Consider the following 19,124-nt stretch of genomic DNA (forward strand, 5'->3'; position numbering starts at 1 on the left):
TTCATAATGAAAAAAATGAACTGGTTCCTACAAGAACAGTCACAGGGTGGCGCATGTGTATTGACTACAGAAGGCTCAATACAGTCACCAGAAAGGATCATTTTCCTTTGCCATTCATAGACCAAATGTTGGAAAGACTAGCTGGTCATGATTATTACTGCTTTTTGGATGGCTATTCAGGTTACAACCAAATTGCAGTAGACCCCCAGGACCAAGAGAAAACAGCATTTACTTGCCCTTCTGGCGTGTTTGCCTACAGAAGGATGTCTTTTGGTCTGTGTAATGCTCCTGCAACCTTTCAGAGATGCATGCTATCCATCTTCTCTAACATGGTGGAGAAATTCCTGGAAGTCTTCATGGATGACTTCTCAGTGTATGGAGACTCATTCAGCTCCTGTCTTAACCACCTAGCACTTGTCCTTGGACACAAAATTTCAAGCAGGGGAATAGAGGTGGATAAGGCAAAGGTAGAGGTAATTGAAAAATTACCACCACCTGCCAATGTTAAGGCAATCAGAAGCTTTCTTGGGCATGCAGGATTTTACAGAAGGTTCATAAAGGATTTTTGGAAAATTGCAAAACCTTTGAGCAACCTGCTAGCTGCTGACACACCATTTGTGTTTGACAAACAGTGTCTGCAGGCATTTGAGACCCTGAAAGCTAAACTGGTCACAGCACCAGTCATCTCTGCACCAGATTGGACATTACCATTTGAACTAATGTGTGATGCCAGTGACCATGCCATTGGTGCAGTGTTGCTAGAAATAAGAGACAGAAAAGGGACAGAGAACCAAGTAGCTGATCATCTGTCCTGAATAGAACCAGTAGCTGGGGCGTCCCTCCCTTCTACTGAGATTTCTGAGACTTTCCCGGATGAGCAACTCTTTGCCGTCCAAGAAGCTCCATGGTTTGCAGATATTGCAAATTATAAAGGTGTGAGGTTCATACCCCAGGAGTACAGCAGAGTGCAAAGAAAGAAATTAATTTCAGATGCCAAGTACTACCTATGGGATGAACCATATCTCTTTAAGAGATGTGCAGATGGAATGATCCGCAGATGTGTACCCAGAGAAGAAGCACAACGGATCCTATGGCACTGCCATGGATCACAGTATGGAGGACATTTTGGAAGTGAGCGAACAGCCACTAAAGTCCTCCAATGTGGCTTCTACTGGCCTACTCTCTATAGAGATGTCCGAGAGTTTGTGCGTAACTGTGACAGTTGCCAAAGAGCTGGTAACTTGCCTCACGGATATGCCATGCCTCAACAAGGGATATTAGAGATTGAGTTGTTTGATGTATAACTTAGAAAATAAATAAGTTAAGACAATTAACAATAATCAACTAATTAACTCAGAAAATAATTAACTCAAAAAAATAAATAAGTTAAGACAATTAACAATAATCAACTAATTAACTCAGAAACTAATTAACTCAAATAACACTAGAACAGAAATCAGAACAATACAGTTGGAGGTCTTACACTTTCAGAATAATAAACAGAAATCAGAATAATAAACACAAAATCATAAAAAAAAATTCAAATTAGAATCATAAACAAAATTTCATACACAGAATCATCAAAACAAAATTAAAAAAACCCTAAATCTAAACTAATATATGAAATAAATCTGAAAAATAGTTAAATCTCTAATACAAACATCCTAATTTTAAATTTTTTAATACACAACAAATTAAAATTAGATAAATTATGATTTAGGGTTTAACTATCCAAAACTAATTAGTGAGTTACTTGGAGACAGTGGCAGCACAGAGGACTCTTTTGGTGTGGTGGCAGCACGGGTGACAAAGTGCATGGCGGCGGTAGTGACCAACTGACAAGGCTTCATTAGGGTTTTTCTTAAATAAATTAAAAAATAATAAGAAGAAGGAGGATGACAACATACCTGGAGGGAGGAAAGAGGCAGCTCTGGCGACATTGGGAGCAGCGGCGACAGCCGTGGCGGCGGCAATAGTGGCAGGAACAACAAAAATGGTGACAATAGAGTAACCAACGCACCCCAAAGAGTCCACGCATTCTTTGAACATTGTTAGTTGTGGGTGACATTGATGGAAGGGTTGATCAGAGGTGGTTTGAGAGAGAGAGAGAGAGAGAGAGAGAGAAAGATAGAGAGAGGGAGAGAGAGAGTAGTTCAAAAATTTGGGGAGAGAGAGAATTCGTGATTCAAATTTCAGACAAGATTACTGTTAGATTTATTAGCGGATAAATCCAACAGTAATGCTTTGCGAATGACCAAAATGTTACATTGTAATAATTCGGATTAAATCTGGCGGTAATGATCGTGCCAATTTCTTTTTTTCTCCAATTATTATTCGTAAATTTATCATCAAAAAACTAAATCCGACGGTATTCAACATTTTCTTATAGTGAAAGGAACCGATTTAGGCAAGATAAAGTTATGCATTATGGTTGCTCATCTAGTTGGAGAAATCACTTCTCAAGTAAGAATTACCATTATAACCTTTTGAATAAGGTTGTAAAAATGATGTAATTCGAAGAAAAGCCTAAAATAATCCTAAAATAAAAATACAAAAAACAATGGCACCCTAACCTACATTAAAAAAAAGGTGAAAAAGATACATTCAAACCAAACATATCTGAGGTAGGAAAAGCAAACCATGAAGAAGTAAAGGGGAAAGATTTTATGAATACCTCAGCTTTGGCACGTGGAATAATTCAAAACTGACAAGTCGATACTCAAAATAATGGTGATACACGTAACGGGTATAATAAACATATACGAAATTTTATTAATGAGAGTAAATTGTGCCTAAAGTAAGAATCTGATAAGATACTATAAAGGAGAAGAAGGAGCTGGAAGAGATAAATTGGACGGCCAATATTACGAAACACATATTAACTAACTTAAATATCAAAGTGTTCTTGCAGGTATCTTTTCTGACATGGATCTACTCTTATATTAGTTGACAAGTTCCTAAATACTAAATCAAAAGGTTAGTGTTATCCGAACAATACATATTAAAAAAATTGAATTTAAATTTAAAAAATAACAAAAAGGTATTTTTATAAATATATAATAAAAAAATACTTAAGAAAACAAAATTTTTCCATCAAACCTTTTTCGAATTCCATGATATATAATGGAAGTGGATATATTGTGAGTTATGAGAGAAGGGGTTAGTGAATCAAATAGCGTAATTTTTCAAGGCGTGTGTTACACATACTTTCTTTTAGGCTTAATTCGCCCCATTAATGTACAATGGTGTGCAAAATGAGTTACTGGCGAATTTTCTGTAGGATATAATGAAGAACACTTGACTTGTTTATGCACTCACACAGTCAAGCTTTACACTAAATAATAATTTATAGAATAATATTCTCTATTCTTTCTTTTTCGCATAAAGAAAGTGTTGAGATGGTTCTATGACAATAATGAAATGAGGGAAATTCATAGGTACGCAGTATATACAACATGTAGCTACGTACTCAACATTCATAATTTTTCAAATAGTTACAACCTTTTACTAGACATAACTTTTCAAATAGTTACAACCTTTCAATAGACATAACTTTTCAAAATAGCTTTTCACATATTTTGAAAAAATATCTCACAACCCCCTACCATTTTCAAAATTTTTTTCCAATCATATCATTCTGACCCACCATTTTCAAAATTCTTTTCCAATCCTATCATTCTGAAAGTTTTATGCTTTCAGTAGAGGTATCTTGCGATTTGAACCCTTACCTAGTAACCAGTGGTATTCACTCATCCAAATTTAAAATGGTAGATAAATTTTGAACCATTTAACTCATATAAACAAGCGTACATTGATAACACATAAAATTTTGGTATCATTTAGATGTTATATTAAATATGACAAATTTAGTATACTACATGGCCTTGCATCTTGTATCCTTTCGTGAGTATTTTAAGAGTAAAATTTTACTTCCAAGAACCAGTCTCAGTTCACACTCATATAGGTAGACTATATCAAAAGTATCCCATAATTAAATACTTTAGCAATAATATACTTGCTATAGGTCTATTAAGAGCAAAAACTCACCCTATTCCTTTATATCATTATAGTTCCAAGTACTTTTTACCTTGGGATGAAAGAAATAATTATGAGTACTTACAATTACTCTAATAGTGTACTTTATCGCATTGAACTCAAGACTTGATGTTACTCAAGTGTTAGTTGGGTTTTTACCATTGGTAATTACTTAAAATATGGATTTTAGTCCCATCCCTTTTGATATTTTAAACACCAAATTTCTTGTCAGTCCTTTCGTCAAAGGATCTGCAAGATTTCGTTCTAACCTTCTCAAATTTATAGATATAACTCCATTGCCAATAATATTTTTAACATAGCTATGTCTTACTCCAATATATCTAGATTTTTTTATTATAAACTTGGCTATAAGCCTTTGATAATGTTGCTTGGCTATCACAATATATAGAGATTGGTGCCATTAGTTTTGGCCAAATTAAAATTTCATGTAATAAATCTCTAAGCCAGTCAGCTTACTTGCTTGTTGCTGCCAAAGCAACAAATTCTGCAGTCATGGTAGAGTCTGTTATGCAAGTTTGTTTCTTGAATCTCCAAGAAACAGTACCCCCACCAAGGGTAAAGATCTAACCACTTGTTGATGCATGATTTTTTGTATATTCTTCTAAAACAGAAGGTTCACCACTATACAACAAAGTATAGTTTATTATTCTTTTCAAATATTTTAATATTCTCCAGACAGCATGCCTATGGTCTTTATTTAGATTGCTTGTATACCGACTTAAGCGACCTACAGCATATGCTATATCCAGTGACGGATCCAAAAAAAATTTTCAGTCGGGGCAAAATATATATAATATAATAATAATTTTTATAATTATACTATGATGTTATAAAATAGGAATATTCTTTAAATTATTTAACCAATAAATTAAAATAAAATAATAATTCAAAATAATAACAAATAATTTAGAATTCCATTCTTCTAGGTTTTATATTTTGAAAAGATTGAATAATCTTTTCATTGTCAATACAATCAAATGTCTCTCTTTCTATGTATGTCATTAAACAGTCATTTAAAAATTCATCTCCCATACGGTTACGAAGTCGACTCTTTATGATGTTCATAGCAGAAAAAGTTCTTTCAACTGATGCAGTTGCTACGGACAAAACTAAAGCTAACTTCAAAAGAAGAAACACTAATGGATAAACAATATTTTTTCGAGTCTCAACTAACTTCTGAGAAAGAGCACCAATTCCATTTAAGTTTGAGAATTGATCATCAGAACGCACATCTAATATGAAGTTCTCAAGTTGACTGTCAAGTGCCAAAAGTTGAGTGGAAGAAAATTCTAATGGATAGAATTGAGCTAACTGGATCAACTTCTACTTATCAAATACAAAAAATGAGTGTCTTGGATTCAAACAAGCTATGCAAAAAAGCAATTCAGTATTCACCTCTGTAAAACGATTATTGAGTTCTTGAAGTTATCTATCAACTACTTGATAGAATATCTCAACTTGAAAATGATGCAAATTTGATATCTTTTGAGCTTTGCGTCTTGATCTTCCTTGTTACACAAATATATCATCCATGATTGGAACAGTAATATCATGTTTGTCACAAAACAATAAGACTTCGTCAAGTAAAAAGAGGCTAGCCATCAACTTTTATATTTTGCAACTGTTGCTTAGACACTTTCACTAATGCCATAGCATTTACAATGTCTTGATCATTCCTTTGTAATGCTTGAGTTAACTCATTAGTAACTCCCAAGATATTTTTCATCAAGTGCAAGTTAAAAATGAATTCAAAGGATTGAATGACATTCAATAAATGACATGCTTCACCTCTTTGTTCTGAATTATTTCTATCTTTCTCAACATATTCAAGAACATTAACCATAGAAGAAAATAAAGAAATCAATCTAAGTATAGTTCCATAGTGTGAGCCCCATCTAGTGTCTCCAGCTCTTTTTAAAGCTGTTTCTTGATTCAAATCACGCCTACTAAAAATTTTTCCACTTTTTAGTGCTACAATTGTCTTAGTCATCTGACTATCACGAAGCATATCTCTTCGTTTACACAAAGATCCAACAACATTGCACAAATTAGTTAACAAATTAAAAAGCAAAACAATTTTAACTTGTTTTTTTGCAACCGTTACAAGAGCTAACTGAAGTTAGTGGGCAAAGCAATGTACATAGAAAGCATAAGAATTTTCTTTCAATATCAAAGTTTTTAAACCATTAAATTCTCCTTGCATGTTACTTGCACCATCATATCCTTGTCCACATACTCTTGATAAACTTAAATCATATGTTTCTAATAATGACTCCAATGCTAATTTTAGAGATAAAGCATTAGTATTAGAAACATGAACAAGACCAAGAAAATGCTCCCTAACTTGTCCTTCTTTGTTCACATACCTTAAGCAAACTGACATTTTCTCCTTAATAGAAATGTCATGGGCTTCATCAACCAATACAGCAAATAATTCATCCCCAAGATCATCTACAATAACTTTTGTCGTTTCCCTTGCAGCAGCTCTTACAATGTCTTTTTGGATTGAGGGTGCTATTAGTTTAAGATTCCCACGAGCATTTTTGAAAGTACGACCAATCTCTTCATTATATTGTGCAAGAAAGTTTACAAGGTCCAAAAAATTTCCTTGGTTAACAGAATCATCTGTCTTATCATTACCATGAAAGGCTAATCCTTGTCGCAAAAGAAATCTAATACAATCAATTGTTGCTGTCAAGTGAATTTGATAATTCTTTTTAGCTTGCTCAGATTGTTTTTCAATAACAGCAGTGATGTGTTGTTTTGGTCTCATAAGTGCTTCACATTTTCTCCAAGCTTGATTATGAGCGCTATCATGAATCTCAACATGAATTTGTAGTCTCTTTTTTTTTTCCAATTTGAAAAGTCATTAATTAAAAAAAAGTATCACCACCTTCAGTCTCGGGTTTCATAAGATAACAACAAAGACAAAAAACAGCATCTTTTGATATACTATACTCTAACCAGTTTCCATAGTCATCAAATCAATTAGGATTAAATCTTCGAAAAGAAGAACCACAAGCAGTTTGCAGAAAATCATGAGTCCTTGGTTGACAAGGACCTTTTTACAAATATGCACATCTAACTTTGTCTCTGTCATTCGGGTGATAGCTTGAAATCTTTGGTCGTTGTCCTGGATCTGCTATAAGACCATCTACTTCGAATTCTAAAAACCGTTGAATTGTTTTGGGATCCAATCTCCAATGATGAGGTTCTTTTGAAATATTTCTCCATTACTAATAAGATAAAATTATAAATCTAAGTTAATTAATTAATAAAAAATTCACAATTCTACACAAATTAAAATTACAATATAAAATTATAAATACAAAATTGATAAACATATGTCATTTAAATAAATTTCCAACAACAACAAAATAATTTCCAGTCTCTCTTGTCAGCCACTTATTTCTTTGTCTTATCATTGCTTAAAGAGGATGCTTGTGAATTCCAATCAAGAGGAAGGTAATCAAGCTTCTATGAAAGAATTAAAAATACCATATCTGATGCAACAAATATAATGCTTCATGTTAATCAACAAATATGTATCAGATCATTAAAAGGAATCGTCAGAAGATTTCTACTTCCAAAAATTCAAAATCAATATTAGTTGATTATTGACTTATTTAATCAAACTAAATTAAGTCTTCAAAAACAATTAAATCAATTACATCAGAACAAATTAAGTCTTCAAAAACAATTAAATCAATGCACAAAAATAATTAACAAAGAAATTAATCAAACTAAACTTGCAATTACATCAAAACAAATTCAAATATTCAATCACAAATTCACAATTAACAAACCAACTAAATCAATTATCAAACAACAATGAAGCAAATAAGTGAATAAGAAGAATTGAAGATCAGTGAATCATGATTCATGAATGTACCAAGAAAAATCTAAGATTGAATCTGAACAGCTGAACTCTAGGAACTAGGAAGCAAAAGTGTAGAACCCAGTAGGCAGTAGCCAATGACGGCTCTGTGCAGCGTTCGGCGGCAGCAAGATGAAACCCAGGAGTTCTCAACTGAAGCCTGAAGAGTGAAGAGTGAAAATCAAAGAGAGAAGAGGATCGCAGATTTGCAGTACTCGAAGAAGAAGGATGGATGGAACCGATCGATGAAGAAGAAGACAGAAGGGGATGCGAAGATGTAGAGACACGGCAGTGACTCTGGAGACAGGAGGGCGGAGAGCCGGAGACATCAGCGGAGAAAGAGCCGTGACACTGGCTGAGACGCAGAGTGGCTTTGGTCTTTGGAGACAAAAGTGCCGAGTGCGGGCTGCGAAGGCTGGAGGCTGTGATGTGCGAAGGCTGGAGGCTGCGAAGATTGGAGGCCTAGAGCATATGAAGAAGATTAGGGAAAAAGAAGGGTTATGGATTTGATTTGGGGTAGGGTCAAAACAAATTATATAGTGGAGGCATTTAAGACATTTTACTAAGAACTACTAAGTAATTTCTGAAATTTTACTACTACTCAATGAATGCATCCGTCCCTGGTTTAGCGGCTGCAGGACGAAACACAGGAGTTCTCTGTTGAAGCCTGAAGAGTGAAGAGTAAAAACCGAAGAGAGAAGAGGATCACAGATTTGCAGTATTCGAAGAAGAAGGACGGACGGAACCGATCGATGAAGAAGAAGGCAGAAGGGGATGCGGAGATGTGGAGACACAGCAGTGACTCTAGAGACAGGAGGGCGGAGAGCCGAAGACGTTAGCAAAGAGAGAGCCGTGACACTGGCTGAGACGCAGAGTGGCTCTGGTCTCTGGAGACAAGAGTGCCGAGTGCGGGCTGTGAAGGCTGGAGGCTACGAAGTGCAAAGGTTGGAGGCTACAAAGATTGGAGGCCTGGAGCATATGAAGAACATTAGAAAAAAAGAAGGGTTAGGAATTTGATTTGGGGTGGAGTCAAAACAAATTATATAGTGGGGGCATTTAAGACATTTTACCATGAACTACTAAGTAATTTATAAAATTTTACTGAGGGCAACTGCCTTCACTACTCAATGAATGCATCCGTCCCTGGCTATATCTAGTCTAATACAAGTCATAGCACACATTAAGCATCCAATTACTTTTGCATACTCAATTTGTGAAATAGACGAATTTGGGTTGGGTACTAATTTAATACTTAGATCAAAAGAAGTACTCACCGAATATTCTTTATTTAATAAAGGTTTCATGGTCAACTTCGGTTTTAAAATCTTAAATTCATCCAAGACTTCATCTTTAAAATGCATCAAATATATGTAATAATATCTACTAAAAGCGTCAATAAAAGTGACAAAATATTTCTTTCCGCTTATAGTTAGCCAACCATGCAAATCACATACATATACATCAGAATGTATTAATTCTAATAATTTAGAATTTCTTTGTACTCTTTGAAAATGAAGTCTTGTTATCTTGGTTAACATATAAGTTGTACATGCATATGAATTTTTAATTGATTTGGAATAAGATCATATTTTATCATATCATTTAATTTATGAAAATTAACATGTCCTAAACGATTATGCTTTAAATCACATGACTCACTAATATAAACAGAAACATTATTATTATTAATAGTATTTACAACATTTAATTTAAAATATTCTCACATAGATATCCTTTACCCACAAACACTCCACCCTTAGACAGAATAAATTTGTCTCCTTAAAATACAGACTTAAACTCATACTTGTTAAGTAAAAGTACAGAAACTAAATTTTTTTTAACTTCGGGTACATAATATACATCAGTAAGAGTCAGTACTCTTCCAGAAGTGAATTCAAGTTCCACGGTTCCTTTGCCCATTACATGAACAGTTGATGTATTTTCCATGTACAAAATAGCCCCATTCTCTTCTTTGAATGTCTTGAGAAAATTTCTATTCTTACAAACATGTCGAGTTGCACCAGAATCCATCCACCATGACCCAATGTCTTCAATCATATTGATCTTAGAAATAACAGCAATAAAATTATCTTTTATTGCTATGTCATTCTTTTCTTTCTTCTTTTTTAAGAAATGACATTCTTTCTTAAAGTGTCCTAGTTTTTCACAATGAAAACAATTTTCCTTCTTTTTATTCTTTCTGATATCACCATTGTTACATTGAGATTTATTAAAATTTTGGTATCTTTTCTTGTTGGGTTGATTGGATTTTCCATCTTCCATTACGTGAAGATTAACATGAATACTTTGCTCTTTAGTATCGTCTTGTTTATGATACTCTTCTTCAAGACGAAAGTGATTACTTAATTGCTCATAAGAAATATCATTCTTTCCATGATGGAAGGAGTTTGTCAATAATTGAAGATACAATAATGATATTATCCATGTGCATGTTATGTTGCTCAAAATTATTTAAAATACGCTCAATTTCATGCGGTTGTTTCATGACAGATCTACCATCAACCATCTTATAATTATTAAAGTGAGTGAAAAGAAATTTTTTACTTGTTGCATCTTCGGCCATATATTTTGCTTCTAATTTGTCCCGTAATTCTTTCGGACTCCCAATATTTTGGTAGACATCAAACAGTGCATCAGCCATGCCATTTAGTATGTGCCCATTGCATATATAGTCATCGTTGTCCCATTTTTGTCTGGCTCGTGTTTCTACAATGGCCTCCTCTTTAATTTTTGGAGGTCTTGGTATGGCAAGAACATGTCACTTTTAGTGTTGTGAGAAGGAAGTGCATCTTCTTTTGCCATCGTATGAAATTTTCACCATCAAATCTTTCTAACTTGACAAAATCCTACGTCATCTCCGTAATTGATGAGGTGGCCATTTTTGTTTTATTGGTGAACAATTAAGCCTAAAGATTGTGAGTTATAAGAGAAGGGGTTAGTGAAACAAATAGCGCAATTCTTCAAGGTGTGTGTTACACACACTTTCCTTTAAGCTTAATTCGCTCCCACCAATGTACAATTGTGTGTAAAATAGATTTTCTGTAGGATACAATGAAGAATACTTGACTTGTTTATGCACTCACATAGTCAAGCCTTACATTAAATAATAATTTACAGAATAATATTCTCTATTATGTCTTTTGCGCATAAAGAAAGTGTTAAAGATGGATCTATGACAATAATGAAATGAGGAAAATTTATAGGTACGGAGTACATGCAACATGCAACTACGTACTCAACATTCGTAACTTTTCAAATAGTTACAACCTTTCAATAGACATAACTTTTAAAATAGTTACAACTTTTCAACAGACATAACTTTTCAAATAGTTACAACCTTTGAATAAGTCTCAACTCTATGAAGATATGTAACTCTTCAAAATAGCTTTTCACATATTTTGAAAATGGTGGAAACTCAGGTACAGTCGATTTCACGTGAAGTTGATAACTGAGAGTGGTCAGATAATTTGACTGATTTGACTAAATTTTCATCTAACGGCTCTTAGCTATCAACTTCATGTGAAATTGACTGCATCTACCTTTGAAAATATATCTCACAATATATACATAGTTGTGGTTGTAAAGCTAAATGAGATAGTGAATAACATCAATTACGTAATAGATATTACACAAAATCTTATTAGTTATGGATAATTATCTTTCTGTTCAATAAGAATTCAGCAAACTATCCTGTCATGGTTTTCAAAATGAAGCCCAACAGTAAGATGATATGTTGTTAAGTTTTTATTGAACAAAACACATTGTTTTATACACTATTAATGAATGCATAAGAAAATTAATTCATAAAACCCACAGCTAGTCGGTTACACTTCTAACATTTGCATATGCAATAATCAAACTAATGTCCAGTTTCACTCATATACCTTATACAGTAACAACATCACTATTCCACTTCATACCCATTTTAATTAGATAACATATTTGTTGTTTGTTTCTAAAGTACCATAATAACTAGATCCAACAGCGGAATCAGTAGTTACTGACCAAAATTGTGCACTCTTCACTTTTGATATGCTTGTCAACACACTCAATGGAGTCAAATCCCCAACAACTGTCACCTTCTTTGAAGCAAAATCTATTTTAAAGGAACTAACTCCTGCCAAAATTAAAATTATTATCACGCTTAATTAGGGGCATGGCCTAAAATGTTGTTAATTAATTAGAAATTAAAAGAAACCATTTTTTTAGGTGCACAATAAATACCTTGTATTTTGGAGAGATGTTTCCTCACTTTTTCTTCACAACCCTTGCAGTGTAAAGAAACCCTTAGGACAACTTCTTGCTACAAAATTCATTCAAAATAAAAATAATTAAAAAAAGAAAAAGAAAAAACATCATTGCATGTGTTGCATGTGTTACATGAAACTCTTTTTTACCTTTTCTGTGTTGTTGGAGTTGAGTAAGCATTTGAAGGGAACAAAAAAGAACTTACTCCAAAAATAGTCTTAGGTGTGTTTGACACTGTTATAGAATTAGACTTATTTCAATAATTTTTATTTGTATAATCATTTTTTAAAATAATCTATTATGTGACCATTAATTTAAGTTCGAATACTTAACTGAAAAGTAGTTTTAAGATAATTTATTGTGTCTACTGTCTACGATGTAACCAAAAAAAAGTCATTTTAAGTCGTATAATAGTTACAAAAGTGATAAAATATTATTTATATTATTTAATATTAATATTTGAGGTCAAATCGATAAAATTATAATAATTTAAAAAATAATAAACTTCAAAATATTATTTTCAGTTATAAACTACTTATAACTTAAAATTAGAATAAAATGCCATTTGTACTCATAAATATTTGGAATATTGACAAGTTTATTAAAAAAAGGTTTAATTATTCTGTTAGTTTTTATAGTTTTGCAAAATTTTCAATTAGGTCTCTATACTTTTTTTTCTTTTAATTGAGTCCCTGCACTAATTTTTTTTAAAGAGGTCCCTCTTAGCAGTAATTGGCTTAATTTTATAGGGACTAAACTAAAAAAAAAAATTGTGCAAGGACCTAATTAAAAGGAAAAAAAGCGTAGGGACCAATTAAAAAAAAATTTGGTTCAAGGACTCAATTAAAAAAAAAAAAGTACAAGGACCTAATTAAAAATTTCGTAAAAATATAGGGACTAACAGAGTAATTAAACAAAAAAAATTGATGTTGTACCCAAATAATAGATGGACTTTGATTGATAAAATAATTTTTTTATGTAAATAAAATAAATATTTTATTTTAATGTTTTGTACAATGGATAAAGTATTTACCATTTTAAATTGTCGTGTAACATCTCGAATGTAGTGACTCAAAAAAATTTATCTACATATCTCAAACGTTATGCATCTGAGATGTGTCGCAGATTCTTAACCACAAATCATGGATGCATCCTACATCTACTTTATAAAATTGGTTGTACACATTTCACACTCAATCCATACACTACATTCTCTTCTTATATATTCATAGATATATCTAGTAGTGAGTTTTGTTTTTTATTGTTGTTTATCCAAATGTGGTCATAAAAAATGGTGAGAGGGTGATATTTGAGTGCAGTTCTCCTGTGATGCTGTGCACCTATCGTGTAGATTCTCTTGATGCGCTGAAGAATCTCGTGTTGATGAATATGGGTGTAGCTGGTTCCAAGGAGAATGTGAATATCGAATACAAATTTCTATCAATGCTGCCAATGCCAATGGTGGGTTTGAAATAGGGCATTTTGGGTCTAAGGTTATGACCATGTGTGGGTAATGTTCAACGTGTATCTGAAGCTAATGCTGAACCATGCGGAATGCTATACTAAGGTTCGTGATGTTAGTAGTGGTGGTGGGTCCTCTTCTTTGATCTAGTTAGGCCTTCTTCTAACGACGAATTTTATTCACTATGGTAAACTAAGTGATCAGGTGGAGGAAGAGGAAAGTGAATTTGTCTTAGTGTATGTTGATAACACTGGGTCATCTAGTGAGAGTGATGTATCAGATGAGTATATGTCAAAGACTCTAATGGTGGAGTCCTCAGTAACTCCTTCTCCATTATTGGCTATTCCTCAAGTTTTAGATGTTTCAAGTTATTATCATACTCTTGACTTGGATGTCATGCAAGTAAATGATCCTTTTAAAATTAGCAAAGGAGAAGATTGTAAAACGCATGGTGAGGTTGAATTTTGGGTGGGATACATGTCTAGAAGTAGAGATGATATTCTCATGGAAGTGAAGAAGTATAACATTCGGTGAAATGCAAAATATAAAGTTTGTGGAGTCAAACCGATTAAATTTAGGGATGGTAATTTTCCCCATCGGGGTTGGTATCCCCGATGATTTACCCGCCGGAGGATGGATATGGAGGATTTTTATCTTCTCCACGCTGCATCTAGGGATGTCAATGGGGCAGGGTGGGGTGGGAGAAGCCTCCATGCTCCCCATCCCTGCCATCAGATTTGCTCCCCATCCCCGTCTCCATTCCCCGCCGTGGGGGAATATTGCTCTCCATCCCATTCTCCACGGGGCTCCATTCCCCGCAGGGACCCCATTCCCCATCTACATAATAGTTCTAACTAATTATTAATTTTCATATGAATAGAGCTGCAAGTATCTATCTTATACAAAAACTACAAGATTTTATACAAAAAGTCTAAATAACACGATGGTGACTTCTTTCGAAATGACGCAAGATGGGGGACGCAACGACGAGCCAAAGGACAAAGCAGTGGATGAGGTGGGAGACGTGGCAACAGAGAGGAGAATTAACACGACGGCAGAATTACAAAAAGGAACGCCGCAAATAAAAATTACGACGCGGTAAGGGTGATGACACAGTGAGGTATGACGATCCGGTGAGAAGGGTGGCTGCAGAGAGGTTGGATGGAGTATGGACAGTGTTAGGGATCTCTGAATTGAAGAAAGGTCATGCAAATAAAGATTAGAAGTTTTGAGTTTCTATATATATGTGTGTGTGAGAGAAATGACTAAAAAATATATACGAAAAATAAACTATTAAGGATAATTTAGGAAATTCATAAATTTCGGGGAATAGCGGGGACAGAGTGGGGATCCCTGCTCGGATCCCCGCGCCTGCTTTGGAGGAATTTTTTCCCCCATCCCCATCCCCGCGGGAAAATTTCCCACAATCGGATCCCCATTCGGGGCAGTTTCCGCAGGGATCCCCGCGTCTCGGGGAGTTTTGACATCCCTGCCTGCATCCCTTCCTTCCCTCACATTATACCAACGCTTCTCACTTTGACACACATACACAGAACATCTCAACTCAAGCCTCATCGTCGATCACTTCCACCTTCACTCATTCCCACCGCCAGTCATTGCCTCCTCACTCACTATCGCCGCCTCATTATCACCGCATCCTACATCGTGCTCGTTCAACTCATGCTCCACGTTCTTTTATCATTGTCACGACCTCCTATTTGAACTTCCTCATCGTCGCGCCTCCAGAAGAATTCTCACTGCCACAAGTAGTGTTTTCGCTGTCTCCAACAACCTCTTTGCCACTCATCATCGCTGCTTCCCGTAGCCTTGTCGCTGCCGCTGCATCATTTCTTCCTTCTGTTGTCACCACCTTTCATTTGTTGCCATCATCTGTATCAAGTGCCCTTCTCTGATTAGTTTCTTAGTTTTTTTTTTCAACGTTCGAGACTTTAGGGTTTGTTCAATTGTTTGAAATTGTTAATTTTCTGTGTTTATATTACTATTTATTCAATTGTTTGTGCAATTGTTGCTAAATTTTTATTTTAAATTTAGAATTTATTCAATTATTAATTTTCTATATTTAAAATTGATTCATATTAAGTGTAACAATTAATCTAGTATTGAAGGTTTTTGTTGGATATGGCCTGGAAACATTAGGGGACATTATGAATTGTATTTATATTATGACGAAGGATTATGTTTTTTTTTATCATTTTTTAAATAGAGAATACATGGGGATATCCGCGAGGATCAAATATCTGGAAGTTATTGGGTACTCGTTACCGATCGTGAATACGGGACGTGAATGGAGACATTTTGGATATGAGGGTGGGACATATTCCCGTCCCATGGGGAATTGTTGCCATTCCTAACTGAAATATTACTGTCGCTGTAAGAAATTCTCAACTAAGTATCTTTGGAGTCTTCGTGTAATACTTCGACAAAATCTCATATATTCGTAAATTTTCTTTTTGACGTTGTATACACTATTTTTGAAAGGACTCAAATACTAACAAATCTACCTTCCAAGTTAACCTGCTTTTAACCTCCTCTTAACCTTCTCTTTCCAACACTTTGTTCTTCACCACTTGCCAATCAAAATCTATTTTTCATAAGTACAACATTAATTTTATTTTTTATAAATAAAATTGTCAATATTTTAAACATTTGTGATTATAAATGGTAATTTATTCTTTTAACATTATTATTAGTTTCAATTATAATCTATTTTTAAAAATTTATTCAAACATAATTATTTGCGGTCAATTTTCAAATTTTGATGATTTTTAAAGACAAACACTTATTTCCAGAGAGTGCACTCCTTTTTACTTTTCATGAAAATTACCATAAATTAAAATATAAATTATCATAAATTAAAATATTTGCCAATGTGCATCTGTATACACCAGTCTAGTAAACTATGCAATATAGCTTTCGTTATAGTCCATCATAAATCATATCCATAAATAAGTAATTAAAATTTGAGATATTGTATTGGAACATACAATACGTCTAGACTCATAAACCAACTACCGTTTGATGTTTAAAAACATTATTCTTAGAATTTTTAAAAATTTAAAAATTAAGACTGAATTGAACAGTAGTGGACTAGTCATTTGAAGATGAGTAGTTCCATAAAATACAAGTCAATAGGGCCAGTTACATCCGATCCACAGATATTATTTTAGTTAACCAATAATCTCAAGTTAAGGTTGAGCCTTGAGGCACAAGAGAGTCACGTGCCTATGAGATCGCTAACAAAAATGCTATGTATCTGTACACCGAAAATCACCCACTAATTTATACATACCTTGTTTATCTCATTTTTTAAATATGTATTTTATACGAGTGATTGAGTTAGTAGTTAATTTTTTATGTATATCTAATATGATATAGGATCTCTAATTCTCAAACAGGATTATCTATGTCCGTTAAGTAGAAGATACCTATGAATTCATCCGAGAAAAAGAAAACGAAAAAGAAAAAGTTGGTTTCAGAGAAAACTAACCTGGTCCGAAGAAGCAGACTTGGGATGATGGGAAGAGGTAGAAGGTTTAGATAAAGTGTTGGTTTCAGTTTGAATTTCATCTTGACCCTTTTTATTATTTAATAGCAAAGCTGGATCATAAAAATCTGATACACCATCATTGTTATCATCGAAGAAAGCAGTGTCACTGAGCAAACACCTTGTTGAACCAACAGGAGGAGTAGTAGTGAATAAATCACCATTATTATTGTTTTGCTTAATCCAACTTCTCCTTGCCAGAACGCTATCAATCTGCTTAGAAGAGTAGACATTATTTTCTGCTACGTTTTTCTTCTTTTGATCATGATGACCACCCTTTTTAGCACTGTTCTTGTTCTTATTCTCTGCATTACTTGATGATGGTTTTGAAGAAGATCTTTTCTTCTGAGGGTTGATTGGTGGGTGAGAAGAAGAAGAGGAGGAGGAGGAGGAGGAGGAGGAGAGGGTTGCTCTTCTAGAATGGCAGATGATGGGGTTGTGGCGGTCGATGGCTTTGCCTCCGAGTTGAATGGTGTTGGTGGAAGAAGAGCATGAGGCTTCATCCATGGCGGCACAAATTGCCGTTGAGGCTTGTGAAGCACAGAACATGTCTTTGGTTGAAGAAGCTAAGAGAGTGTGAGAATAGAGAGAGAAGAAAAGAAAGAGACAACAAAGTAGGAACAAAAATGGAAACGGGATTGCTACTTATTGGCTTTTTGTTCCATACTTCAATCCTTTGTGATGGGGTTATTCAAAAATTTCTTAAAAACATTGACAGGGTAAGTAGGTTTTGTAATTTATAATTATTAATTAGTTATTATTGATATTTTTAATGGTGTGAGATTATATTTAATAGTGTGAAATTATTTATTTATTTTTTGCTAGTTAACTCCTAACCAAATTTTAATTATATTTGCCTAAGTGCTATGTTAAATGATGGGATAAAGCATTTTTGTTCTCAGTAATATTTAAAAGATAATAATTTAAAGTTATCTTATTTAATTTAAAAATTTAATTTTGATATTCTATTAATTTTGATATTACATACTAATTATATTTAAAATTATTCAATAAATAGTACTATATGACTAGCAAAAATTTTTGTTTTTAAAATCAGTAGTTAGAAAATAATATTTAAAAGTGTCAACTAAAAGTATGATATTAAATTAGTAAACTAAAAATATTAGATTGCTAATTAAAAGTGTTGACAAATATAGATTAAAATTAATGGCTCTTGATTTTTTTTCTTGTTCAATTATTTCAACAATAATTAGAAAATATAAAATTAAAAACAATACAAAAGAAAATAACTTTAAAATATTTTTAATTAATTTTTTATTGCATCTTAAATATTTTTATATTTTAAAATTTGTAATATTTAATTTGATTTAATTTTTCTTAATATTTGATAAGTTTGAATTGTACATGTCAACTTTCCTTTTCAATCTCTTCCAATTCTGTTGTCACTACAACCAACAAAACCAAACCAACACCACCATCTTCTCTCTCCACCATCACAAATACCATTATTTGACATTTATACTACTCTTTAGTCTTTACATATATATTTTTGTATAACCTTCATTTTGCATCTATATACAAGTAAAAAATCATGGAAATGATCAATTATTTATCTGTTTTATTCTAGCATTGTTTTATTTCTTTTTTAAAATAATTGAATTTCCTCTTTTTTCTTTTTAAGAGATACAGGACTGTATGAATATGATGAGTGATAGTTTAGAGAAACGGAACTCAAATAAAAGTTGGCAGTTGGGAAAGAAATTGAAAAATCCATAAGCTTTCTTTTTCCAATATTAAAGTTGATGATAAGATGATAAGTTTGAATAATTTTCCTAAGATAGGATGAGTTTTGATCAATGTTCTAACATCTAAATGTCTAATAGTTTAACACCTAATAAGCTGAATTGATGGCACAATGGATTATTATTGTAGTG

At 33.3% G+C, this 19,124-nt stretch overlaps 2 protein-coding genes across 2 annotated transcripts; both read right to left on the reverse strand.

The window, feature by feature from the left end:
* Nucleotides 1-6,175: 6,175 nt before the first annotated feature.
* On the reverse strand, nt 6,176-6,829 carry LOC107474140 (uncharacterized). Its single transcript, XM_016093735.1, has one exon. The coding sequence runs from the start codon at nt 6,827-6,829 to the stop codon at nt 6,176-6,178; it is 654 nt and encodes a 217-aa protein (XP_015949221.1).
* Nucleotides 6,830-11,675: 4,846 nt separating this feature from the next.
* On the reverse strand, nt 11,676-17,889 carry LOC107474139 (protein SODIUM POTASSIUM ROOT DEFECTIVE 2). Its single transcript, XM_016093733.3, has 3 exons — nt 17,173-17,889; nt 12,179-12,257; nt 11,676-12,071 (listed from the first exon to the last, which is right to left on the reverse strand). Exons 1-3 carry the CDS (start codon nt 17,776-17,778, stop codon nt 11,884-11,886), a joined length of 873 nt encoding a protein of 290 aa, XP_015949219.1. The 5' UTR covers nt 17,779-17,889; the 3' UTR covers nt 11,676-11,883.
* Nucleotides 17,890-19,124: the final 1,235 nt, after the last annotated feature.

The sequence above is a fragment of the Arachis duranensis genome, chromosome 2 (genome assembly GCF_000817695.3).
Source record: "Arachis duranensis cultivar V14167 chromosome 2, aradu.V14167.gnm2.J7QH, whole genome shotgun sequence".
Lineage (NCBI taxonomy): Eukaryota > Viridiplantae > Streptophyta > Magnoliopsida > Fabales > Fabaceae > Arachis > Arachis duranensis.

What these genes read in the sequence shown, in the direction of transcription:
- LOC107474139 (XM_016093733.3), bottom strand. Translation starts at nt 17,778, where the DNA reads ATGTTCTGTGCTTCACAAGCCTCAACGGCAATTTGTGCCGCCATGGAT. An exon ending in AGTCTGCTTCTTCGGACCAG is followed by an intron (nt 12,258 to 17,172) that starts GTTAGTTTTCTC and finishes TGAATTTTGTAG; the next exon opens with CAAGAAGTTGTCCTAAGGGT. An exon ending in ACATCTCTCCAAAATACAAG is followed by an intron (nt 12,072 to 12,178) that starts GTATTTATTGTG and finishes TAATTTTGGCAG; the next exon opens with GAGTTAGTTCCTTTAAAATA.
- LOC107474140 (XM_016093735.1), bottom strand. Translation starts at nt 6,829, where the DNA reads ATGAGACCAAAACAACACATCACTGCTGTTATTGAAAAACAATCTGAG.